This window comes from Schistocerca serialis, chromosome 2, assembly GCF_023864345.2.
Source record: "Schistocerca serialis cubense isolate TAMUIC-IGC-003099 chromosome 2, iqSchSeri2.2, whole genome shotgun sequence".
Lineage (NCBI taxonomy): Eukaryota > Metazoa > Arthropoda > Insecta > Orthoptera > Acrididae > Schistocerca > Schistocerca serialis.
In genome coordinates, this window is record NC_064639.1 from 110,355,450 (window position 1) to 110,368,195 (window position 12,746).

Sequence of the window (12,746 nt, forward strand, 5' to 3'; positions counted from 1 at the left end):
TTTATAAGTAATTCTTTCATGGTTTTGTGTGTTTGTTTTTACCAAACCACTCTGATCGGCTGTTACTGCCATCTCCTACATTACTTTATTTGCCAAACAAAGTAGTTTACATTTCTCCTATGACTGTCTGTTTCTGATTGCCCAGTTTTTAAACTTTTGTCTCATTTTGTGACCTTCTCTATAGTTCGTTTTTTTCCCCCAATGACTTTTTCATACCATATAATTCACTTTTCTGGCGAGAAGTTCCCATTCATTACATCTTCTTAACCATTGACTGTTCTCACCATTTTTCTGACTTTTCTGACTTTTTTCCTTGCTTTTCTTCTTTCTATCTTTTTCCATCCTCTGCTTCTCTTTTTTGCCACTTCCACCATTTCTACACTCCAAACCATCTCCTCTCTTGCCATGATGAATCCCATCACATATTGCATCCATTCTTTTCAATAACATGCTTTTGCACTATCCTAAAACTTATTGATCCCTTGGAGTTGCTCCCAAAGTCCAAACACTGGAAGTCCCTGTTTCTGGATGTAATCTTACTCTACAGCAAGCTCTTTTACAGTTTCAACTACAGCAATCTGTTGCACTTACCTGGCTAATCTGTGAATATATGCATAATCTGTCAATTTCCACTCCACTAGACTACTCTGCTTCTATAAAATCCCACAGTTAGTTATTTGCCTCCCCCCCCCCCCCCACCCGTTTCCTTGGATGGTATCATCTGCCAAACCAACTTCACATTGTAACAACATGCCAGACTTCACCTCAAAAAGCTATCCCATCTCCTCCTAATCTACCACAACAGTGGTGTACCCTTCCGCCCCTCTGCAGCTCCCTAAACAGCCACACCATCAACCACCACTCCTCTACTGCAAATCAAGCCTAGCCAACCTCTTTAACATCCTACAGCCTTCACCACTGCCTCTCAGACCAACAATAACTCATAATCACAAGAATCAGTCACAACAGTACAGTGTTCTCAGCCTCTTGTCCAAAGTGCTCTTCCCTCCTGAATTAATTATCTGTATTATCCAAGCCTCTCTTTTGCCCCTAAACCTGCATTTAATCATGCTGCTTTGGTGAAGGACCTACTTTCCTTCACACATAACGTCACCTGGAAATATCACTTTGCAATCCAATCCCAAAACCTTTCCATAGCAAACATGACGCTAACCCCTGCCTTGAATATTTCCTACCACGATCCCAACTTGATCCACCACCACTACCTCAAAATCATCCCTTACCAGCCTTCCAAGAATTCCCAACATCTAGCATTGCTTCACAACTCTTCCTCAGGTCTTTAAAACTTGACCATAACCTGTCCTCTGCAGAACTCCAGGCTCCGCATTCCCTAAAAGATGATGAATCCATCATTATCCTTCCAGTAGACAAAGGATCTATCACTGTGGTACTTGACTGACAGGAGTATGTTAGTGATGCCAGATTTCTGATACCTCTACAAACAGCATCCACCATCAAGATCCCATCACTGTGATTCAATCTGACCTGCAGTTTCTCCTTAAAACCTCAGGCCCCTCACAAGGACTAACACCTCAGTCCACAGCACTTTCTACCTTATCTAGATCATGCACCCCCACCTTTTACCTTCTTCCTCACATTCACAAACCTAATCATCTGGCCGCCCTACCGTTGCTGGCTTCAAAGCACCCACCAAAAGTATATGACCAAGGAAACCAGGATGGCTCTTTCCTATGCTTGGATGGGGCTTTCCTGGGACCCATAAGCCTTCAGCCCCTGGTTTCGTTTAGATACATTGATGACATCTTTGCCATATGGACTCAACAGTGGGACTGACCTGTTAAAATTCCTGGAATCTCTAAATACCTTCACCCAATTAAATTTAATATGTTCCTATTCTGAATCACATGCTACTTTCCTTGATGTTGATCTCATCCTCACTGAAGGCCAGCTAAACACTTCTGTCCACATTAAACCTACTAACAAACAACAGCACTTACATTCTGACAGTTGCCATCCTGTCCATCTCAAACTTTCCCTCCCACATAGCCTTGGCATTTGAGGCAAATGCATTTGTTCGATACAGCCTCTTTACAGTAATACACCACCATTCTCACCTCAGCTGTCACTGGACATAATTACTCCACCAGCCTGGTTCAAAAACAGATTTCCCGGGCTGTCGCATCCAATCCCATTTCTGCTGATGCCTCCAAAAAACAACTTCAGAGGACACCACTTGTCACTCAGTGTTATCCTGGTCTTGAATGTATAAATCAGCTACTTCAACAAGGCCATGACTTTCTAACATCACGCCCTGAAATGAGATCCATTCTGAGATTTTGCCCACCACACCTAGAATATTTTTTCATTGCCATCCCAATCTCCGCAATGTCCTTGTGAGACCCTATGCCCCTTCTGCACCCATCTCCCTACCCTATGGCTCCTACCCCTGTGACCATCCCCGCTGCACAACTTGCCCTATGCATTCTTCTACCACCACTTATACCAGACCTGTAACTGGCAAAACATACACTACCAAAGGGAGAGTGCCCTGTGAAATGACACGTCATATACCAGCTGTTATGTAAATACTGTTCGACCTTTTACATCGGCATGACCACCATGAAGCTATCAGTTAGGAGGAATGGGAATAGGCAGAGGGTATATCCTCGCAACGCACAATATCCTGTTGCAGAGCATGCTGTACAACGCGACAGTCGTGATCTTGATGGATGTTTTCACCACATGTACCATCTGGATTTTTCCCCCAGACATTAGTTTCTCAGAACTCCGGAAGCGGGAACTATGTTACAACATGTCCTTGGTTCTTGCCACTCAGCTGACCTTAATTTACATGAATTTCTTCCTTCTCAGCATTTCTTCATAGTAACTACTCCTTTCTTCATTCCATTTCAGTTTTCTACAGCTTATTTCCTGACCTGCCTATTATTGGCAATCCTCCTGCCACCTCTCTTAAATACAATGCACTTAGCTTTTTGCTCTTACTAACTCATACACAATCTTTTAGCAGTAATCTCTGACTTGAATATTACCCTGTCTTTCACATTTAAGCTCTCTGGTTTTCAAATCTCATCCTTTGTAGTCTCCAACAATCAGTCTTTCCTTCTCTTCCCATCCAGTAAATCTCTCCTGACTTGAGTGTCTGGGTAACTTTTCTGAACTCTAACTATTTCCCTAAATGTCTCCAGTCCTTTTCCTTGACCCCTCTTCCTTCAGCTTTAACCCTCCTGCCACAGGAAGGAGCACTGTCTCTCTAACCCATTACACTACATTGCACCTTCATGTAGGTTATAACATTCAGATTTTGTAATATTACTGAGTTATTTACTGCAATAAGTATGCCACCATCATTGGAGTTTAGCCAATGTTCCCACTGGAATCCAAGTGTTAACTGCTATTCACTTATTTCTGTTTCTATTACTATGTGGACATTTTCGCCATTGATATATGAGACTAAGTGTGGGACCTCAACATGGATGCTCCTGTATTACTGTATTTAATATCATATCAAGATTTTCTCTTTCTGATCTGTAAGGGCAAATGTGCTTTTCTGTGATTAATGTGGCTTGCTTACCTCTTTCTACAGTTACAGCATATAATTCATTATTGAGAACACAGAGGATTTCCCACATATCAAACACACTCTACTATTTGATCAGTTAGGGCAGTATTAATAACGATTGACAAAGATGTGTGGAACGTTTGCTCCCAAATCATGCCACACAAACTAGCTGAAAGAAAGAAGGCAAAATGACTGGTAATTGATGGATAATTACAAGACTCATGCGATCAAGAACTATCTTTCAACAGACTGTCATCACAGGGGTGAGACCTGCTGATATCAGCTTGATATAGAATATGATCAGCAACTATTATCACTGTTCTACACAGCTCTGTATGACACATTTCAAAAAACGTCCACTGTTCTGTACCACCAGTGCCTCGGTCATTTCAAAACAAGCCTTCACTGACTCAGCAACTTCCACTTATTTTGCATAATGAAATTCACTATACATTTTAGATTTATCAGCATCTACATACATAGTCTACAAAGTGCTTGGCAGAGTGTACTTAGAATTGTACCACATGTTGACAGTTTCTTCCTGTACCAATTGCATAAGGATCACAAGAAGAATAAGTCCTTAAATGCCTCTGGTCTCTGCAAGAACAAAATATAGGTGGCTGAAGTATATTTCTAGATTCTTCACTTCAAGCAGGTTCTTGAAACTCTGCAAGTAAGATTTTGTTAGATAACTGACATCTTTATCTTCAAGTGTCTGTCAATTATAGTTTTTCAGCATTTCTGTGATGTTCTCCTTGAGTCAAACAAACCTGTGTCCATTTATGCTATCCTTCTTTGTCTATGTTCAGTATCTCCTGTCAATACCATACATTTGAGCTGTATTCTAATATGGGGCACACAAGTGTTTTGTAAGCAATCTCTTTTGTGGAGTGACTGCATTTTCTCAGGATACTGCCAGTCAACTGAAGTCCACCGTCTACTTTACCTACAGTGAAGCCTTTGTGTTCATTCCATTCCATATCCATACAAATTGTTACAATCAGATATTTGTACAAGTTGACTGATTCCAATTGTGATCAGTAGTATTGTAGTCATAGGTCACTTCTTTTCTACATATTGTGAAGTAACCCTTCCAATACGGCAGCCAAACTTCCCCGCATGGGGCCTCCCAGCCAACAATGCCATACGATCATTTCATTTCATTTCCACCACATTGAAATCTTATTGAGATCTGAATGAATATTTTTGCAAATTTTTCACACAGAATTTCATTACAGATAACTATGTCATACGCATGAAAACTGCATCACCTGCACAAAGCCTGAGTTTATTTCTGCTATTGTCTGCCAGCTCATTGATATACAAAATGAAGAGCAAGGGTCCAAATACACTTTCCTGAGGCATGTTTGGAGTCACACCTGCTTCTGCTGTGACTCCCCATGCAAAATAACGTACTGCATCATCTGTACCAAGAAACCCTCAATTCAGTCTCAAATTTTGTTCGCCACTCTACATGAGTGAAATTTTGTTAATAAACATTAGTGTGGGACCAAGTCAAATACTTTTTGTAATTCAATAAATATTACATCCACTTGATTGCCTTGATCCATAACTTTTGCAATATCATGTGAATAAATGGGCGAATCAGGTTTCAGATGACCAGTGTTTCTGGAATCCATGCAGGAGGTCATGTTTTTCAATATACCTTGTTATGTTTGAGCTCAAAATGATTCTGCAACACATAGCCATCAATGAGATGGGATGATGGTTTCGTGACCTACTTATGCTACCCATTTTATAGACAGGTGTGACTTGTACTTTCTTCCAACAACTGACCACTGTTTTTTGTTCAAGGCATCTGTATTACGTTATGGTTGAAATGGGAACTAACTGAGCTGCAAGTTCTGTGAACAATCTGACTGGAATTTCAATGGTAGTCCAAGCTTTCTTTAATTTTAATGATTTCACTTTTTTCACAACCATTGACACTAATACCTACATCACTCATCTTTGTTGGGGCACAAGAATTAGGCTGAGGCAGAGCTTCTGTATCTCCCTTTGTAAATGAACATCTTAAAACGGTGTTCAACAGTTCTAAATATGGTTTGCTGCCTTCAGGTTTGGTTCCTATGTCATCCATGATCATCTAGACACTAACCTGAGGCCTTCATAATTATTTGTTCCGTGCAGTTTTCACAAAAACAAATTTAGTATTGTTTTGCAAAATCTATTGTCATACCAATCACTTATGAAACCAATTTTTCCAGCTGATTGTTGGATGTTTAAAGTCTACTCCAATTATGACAAAGTGATTGGGGAATATGTGTATAGAGTTCATGTTCTTTCTAAAGATTTCTGTCATATCTGTGAACAAGTAAGATGCTCAACAGAAGGATCCAGCTATAAGTTTATGCTAAACCTTGGTACTGATGCTTGCTGAACCAATCTCACATGCAGCTTCTGTTTCTATTTACATTATAGGTCTCAAAGCTAGAGTGACTAATGCTTTAATGCTGGATATGCTTTCTATATGTGCTATGGTGTGACATCTAGGAATCAAAATGGAATAGAACTTGAACAATTTGCAATTTTTGATCATTTAAAAATAATGACAATCTTTCTAAGGAAAAAGAGTATACTACTGAATGTCCATGGGGTGCCACAGGTATAAGATCAATGACAGATTACATCATTTTCAAACAAAGACAGACAGAGAAAAACAGTTATTTGCCTTGTGGCCACAAACTGACTGATGCATACAAATGTTGATAGAAACTCTATTTTCTGGGAAGAAGAGACTGTTTCTGCAGTAAAGGAAAGGAAATGACTGGAAGAATCAGGACTATCGATCACTGTAGAAAAATCAAGATAAGACAGCAAGACAGGATGAGAGAGAATCCAACAAGTCATCTACATGACAACTCATTTTACACACATGGTCACAGGTTCCAAAGGGGTCACTTATACACTTTTGAGTTTTGTGTGTGTATGTCACCGACTTCAGTAATGTATCCTTAAATTGAGCTGTTACTCATAGTCAAAGCAATCCCTAGTTTCAAAACAATGCCCCACAGCTCTAATGGGAGGAGTAGTTCAGTTACTAAAATCAATATTTATGATACATTGGTATCACAATTTAATATGTTATGGCAAAAATCCTTTACGTACAACTGAATTCAAACCATGATAAAGCTGAGTATACTTACTTATTTTTCATTTCACGAATCTCTTTTTCCATTACTGTTGTTTCTCCAGATATATTTCGTTGTACCTTGGCCACTTTCTCAAAGTCATCCAGCTTTCGTCGAAGTTCTTCATTCTGAAGAAGTAGAGGTCCAAATGTTATTTTTTCAAATGATAATTAAATCTGTTTATGTCATTTTGAATTTAAGTATAATAAATCCATCATCTTCTTATTCTATTTCACCTCAGACAGACATCTGGAAATCATGCTGAAACACTCTTTATTATGGCATGTGTATGAACTTACAGTTTTGATGTTTCCAGCAAACATTATGCTGGCAGCACATGTCAACTGTTAGAGAAACAAATAATTCTAAGTTTACTGATAGTGATTTCTTAATTTTGTGTATCTTTGCTAGTGATCTGTAATAACTACATATCATAATTGTGTTCTGTGAAGTTGCTGATTTAGCGGCATAAACCTCTCCTTGAGTCAAGTAACAATTTATCACTGAAAAGTGAGATATTCTTACAAAAAATCTGTTTGTCAGGAATGCAAACCAGGCTACTGGCTAACATGGTGAGAAAAATTCCAAGTGAGCTCCCTTTCAAGTCTCTTGGAGAAAGTATAAACTTGGAGAATGATATCCATTAATAGCATGTATGCTTGTATGAGAACAAAGTTAAAAAGCTCTATGATTCTATAGCATAGCAGCTCTCTGAATTACCGCTGCTTTGTCTACTGCATAAAATAATGTGGTAAGACAATACAGGAGATGGGAATACCATGCATCTTGTTGAAAATAATAACTGCATTAACATTCTTATCCAAAATATGTAACTATGGAAAAAAATAACTAACAACTGTTTACAGTTTGGACAGCTGAACTAGGCTCTAGCTTAGCTTTCAAAGATGTTAATTCAGGATTTTGTTTTTCGAAAATGTAACTTTTATACACTGTGTAGTTAAAAGGAATAAAAAAATCAAAGACAAGTCTGAAGGTCAGGAATTAGAATTGACAGATAGAAATATCTTTTCCATAATCTAGAATGATACAAAGAAGAAGCAGCTGTCCTGGGTGAATATGATACCCTAGTAATATTCCTTCTTATCAAGAACAGCTATGATGATAATTTCCTTTTACTTCATCACCACTTAATGGCCCAAAATGCATGATGAGCAGTATTTCTTAGGACTGATTCCACCTACATGTTGGAAAAACAGAATTGGATGTAATAGTCAGAACATCAGAGAAAATGTGCTTGGCAACTCTTATAAGAGACATTAGGTATAAAATAGCAATGCTATGCATCACACATTTGATAAAATTAAATTAAATTAATTAAATTATTTCAAATAACTGAAAGTTCTTGTTCACGCTGGGATCAAAAGAATATGATTTATGTATGGCCACTTTTATTAGCACTGTATAACTATCTATGCTCCAAATTCCCTATCTTAATTCACCTTGCTGGCAGTGGGATACTGAATAATCCAATTTTGCATGTCAATTGCGGTACATTATAACCCTGTACAAAGTACTTGGATACATATCATAGCACCAGGCCATGCTACACTTCAAACATTTTGCCGATGGATCTACATGGGCCAGCCACTAGAGGCCGCCTGCAGTGGGGCACATGACTTGTGCACAGGGCACAGCATTCACCATGACTTCTAATGGAGCTCTCCTCTTTATAAGTTATGTGCAGCAGGCACTCACTCTCTTATTGTCAGTAACTGCCTGTACCAGTATCTGGATTGTATCAATGTTTGTGTCTATGTTCTCAACTATTGTTCACTTGTATGTCAAAGAAGAATAAACTTTGGTTTATTGCAGCCATACTGTTGTTTGTGTCTTATGTTACTACAGTAAACATTACTATTAGCATCAAAAATATCATTTTTCTACTATCCTTATTATGAGATATTTACCTCTTTGCGGAAATGATCAGCCTGATCACTGAAAACACGCTTTTCTTTCTTCACACTTTCTATTTCCTTGTTCTTCTCCTCAACAATAGTTTTCAACCTTGCTTTCTCTTGTGCCCAAGCCTCATCAGCATTTCTTGCTGTTTTTGCCTCCAGTTCCTTTAGTTTCTCCTGTGAAAAGATATCAGATTTTTATTTTTACTGTACTTTCTCATATAAAGCTTATCATACTTTTACTTTAATTAGCATATCTGCTAGAAGCATTTGGTTAGCAAGGAATGCAGGAGAGCCCAAGGACACTGGAAAGTATGAAAAGGATACTGACAGATGACAGCTGCAATGCATGACACCAGTTATGCCTTGGTAGCTCAGATAGCACTATCAACAAAAAGGAAAGATATAGAATTGAGCACCAGTCTGAACATGGTATTACTGTGTTGGAGAATAACCACAACAGGGAAGTGAAAGATTGATTCTGGTTATTGTCACACATGGCAAACAACTAAAATTTTATGTGGCAAAATAAACTGCTTCTGATGAATTCTACTGCTTACCACTGAGTCACAATGCAACACGGTACCTACATTTGGTAGGATGTTAATTGTATTTCAGATATGAATTTAAATGAAGTGAAACTACATGTTCATGGAGGCAAAAGTGTATGCTAAGTAGTTGCAGTATTGAAAAGAAGTCAGGCCATTTCCTAATTGGAGGACTGGTTGTGGCAGCGCAGTTTCCTATCCAACTGCAACTCCAAATTTGAATGACATATGTTGTTGTCTACTTTTCAGGTGACATATAAGATCTAGAGAAGAAGGAAAATTACCACATTTGAAAAGCCACTTGCAACAAAATATTATTACAGTGTTCATTGATGTTGTCAGATTCTCCTATAAATATTCTGGAGAAAACACTGAAATTTTTAGAAACTTCCATAAAACTGTACTCAGATTCTTCTATCTTTTCAGAGTATTCAGTGGGTTAATTATGAAACACAGGTTATTACCTTATTTTACCAGTTCTATGTCATTCACCAGCCATGGCTGGGCAGACAGCATCAGAGTTTACTACAATGTTTGTTGTTGTGGTCTTCAGTCCTGAGAATGGTTTGATGCAGCTCTCCATGCTAATCTATCCTGTGCAAGCTCCTTCATCTCCCAGTACCTACTGCAACCTACATCCTTCTGAATCTGTTTAGTGTATTCATCTCTTGGTCTCCCTCTACGATTTTTACCCTCCACACTGCCCTCCATTGCTAAATTTGTGATCGCTTGATGCCTCAGGACATGTCCTACCAACCGATCCCTTCTTCTAGTCAAGTTGTGCCACAAACTTCTCTTCTCCCCAATCCTGTTCAATACCTCCTCATTAGTTATGTGATCTACCCACCTAATCTTCAACATTCTTCTGTAGCACCACATTTCGAAAGCTTCTATTCTCTTCTTGTCCAAACTATTTATTGTCCATGTTTCACTTCCATACATGGTTACACTCCATACAAATACTTTCAGAAACGACTTCCTGACACTTAAATCTATACTCGATGTTAACAAATTTCTCTTCTTCAGAAACGCTTTCCTTGTCATTGCCAGTCTACATTTTATATCCTCTCTACTTCGACCATCATCAGTTATTTTGCTCCCCAAATAGCAAAACTCCTTTACTACTTTTAGTGACTCATTTCCTAATCTAATTCCCTCAGCATCACCCGACTTATTTTGACTACATTCCATTATTACAATAAAATGAATAAAATACTGGAATTTAAACTATGTAGTACAGTGAGTACTATAAAACATAAAGTTAATAACTAGATTACAATATACTTCACAATAACAGGGAGTACACATGGACAAGGAAAAAAATTTCCAGATTTCCTGGTTAAAAATACAGTTTCTCCCAGATGAAAACACACTTTTTCCATGTTAAATGACAGTAAATTATCCCTCAGAATTGTAAAACTAATCAATCCCTTGAATGGTTATGTTTTTATGAATGATTATCTTTTTATACATGGGCGTAGAATTTCCTGGCACTTTAGAAAATGAGATGCAAGGAAAAAAAACATATTTTGGAAAGATCTTTGATGGGCAGCAACATGTACGCTGCATATTTTCGTATTTGCATTCCACCAAACACCTCATGATATTTCCCGAACCATTGAAATAGAGATTGCGATGCGCTTTTGTAACCCAGTCACGCGATCTTGCCAGCCGATGACAGCAGATATTCAGACCATAAGACTTGTGACGTACTCGGCCAATAGCAACATCACTGCTAAGTAACGCGAATACACAAACAGGAAAAGTTAATGTTTTAAATTAATATAAGTAGTGTTGCTACTAGATAAGCAAACCTTTCACACACTCCAAGAGAAGCTAAGCTTTCATATATAATGTTGATCTTTTTTTGTGCGTGTTACACTTTAGGATATATCACACAAATGTGCCAGCAAAATTTTTAGCTGAGTCCAGTGACTTGTCCTCGAGATTTTCCACAAATAAATTAGTTACCAGGGAGGAAAGAGGGCATCCTGTAGTACTACATCAATTTGCTCATAATAGCGACAAAGATGTCTGATCTTCTGGGCTTGAAATTTCTCTAAATGCCTCGTCACCAAAGAGCTGATTTTTAAATGAGAGTCAAATGTTCTGTGATTTAAGAAATTCATCATACATTTTGCACGTAGTCCAACTTGCATAAAAGGAAATTTACTTTTAAAGTAATGCTTTTCAAACCACCATTTGCAATATTTTCCTGCGACATGTTAGAAACAGGTTCATTGCAGTAGTTGCCAGAGAGCGCCAGATAACAGGTGCCACCACGCTTGCGCAGCTACGATGACGCAGGAAGCCCCTGTGTTCATATGTGTAAAACATTAAAAGATCTTACATTTTGTCATAAAAGAAACAAGACATCAGATGATACTCCAAAAGCATCGGAATTTTGTGAACCATACTAAAATGTGCACATTTAAGTTGCATACTTAAAGTGCACATTCATATGTCCAGATTCCCAATGAAGTAGGCCTCGACCTGATATTAAGCTTTTCAGTGTAGTTTTTGGGATGCAAATTTTCTTGGAGTACCAGTACTGTATTGTCTCATGTTTGGTTTTTTATTATGGCATAATGTCATATGTGCTAGAAGATGAAAACGTGCACTTGAAATGCAGCAAGCAGTTGAAATTAGCCAATAGTGTGGAATTAAACACTTTGTTTCAAATACAGTGACTGCCTCAGTGGGAAAGATTAATAAAAGCCAAATTTCTTTAGCAAACCGACAAAAATAACTTCATTGTTCTGCAAGTCAATTAATGCTTGACTGCCAGAAAGGTGGAAATAAAGTAAAATCTGAAACTAATAATATATTATTCCATACTTATGTGAATTATTTTAATTCACTCGATAGCTCCTGGCCACAGAAATCCGCTTTGTTTTCATTTGACGAGACAGCAGTAAACGAAGAGGAAACAGCAAAATCACTAAATGTAAACACGGGCACATGGAGACTACACACTTCCCTACTATAATTCAGACTGCTCTGCACATCAGCTCCAGATCTACAATATTTCCGCACCTGAGCAATAATAGATAGTGGCACCCCTCTGCCCTCCTCCATTGAGTGTTTGAGATAGGATGTCAAAAATTTAAAAAAAAAAATAGTATTTAAAAAATATGTTCATTTGTAGTGCACATCTTTCTGAAGAGTCTGATACATAAAACATATGTGCTTGAGGAAATATAAGGCATGTTATTTGGTCTTAAGTGTGCCAGAGTGCAGTGCCACACCTCTTCACACAGCATTCTTCTATCGCACGTCACTGAATTTCACTCTGTGGAATTGAAACGCGTATATTTTGCAATGGATGACATTAAACTACATTCAGGACAGTGGAAATTAAAATGTCCTATGGTGCCTCTCCTGCTCCCAGTTGGCCGGTTTGACATCCTGCACCTCTTTTTTCTTTTTTTAAACCTAGCAATTGGTTGATGAGATTATTTGTAATCGGGAGAACAAGAGCTCAGAAAATTTGTGCTCTTTATTGACTATTAGGCAATAACTTTCTCTTTTGCTTGACATAAAACTAAATATAGGATCTCTAATC

The 12,746-nt window shown here is 38.1% G+C and overlaps 1 protein-coding gene across 4 annotated transcripts in view; it reads right to left on the reverse strand.

Moving 5' to 3' along the window:
• The window catches only part of LOC126456788 (trichohyalin), a 378,453-nt gene that overhangs the window by 32,950 nt on the left and 332,757 nt on the right, over nucleotides 1-12,746 (reverse strand). For all 4 annotated transcript variants that reach the window (XM_050092572.1, XM_050092571.1, XM_050092573.1 and 1 more), the window contains 2 exons: nucleotides 8,643-8,810; nucleotides 6,730-6,842 (listed from right to left, as the gene is read on the reverse strand). In XM_050092572.1, the coding sequence (XP_049948529.1) occupies nucleotides 6,730-6,842; nucleotides 8,643-8,810 (281 nt within the window). The remainder of the gene's footprint in view (nucleotides 1-6,729; nucleotides 6,843-8,642; nucleotides 8,811-12,746) is intronic.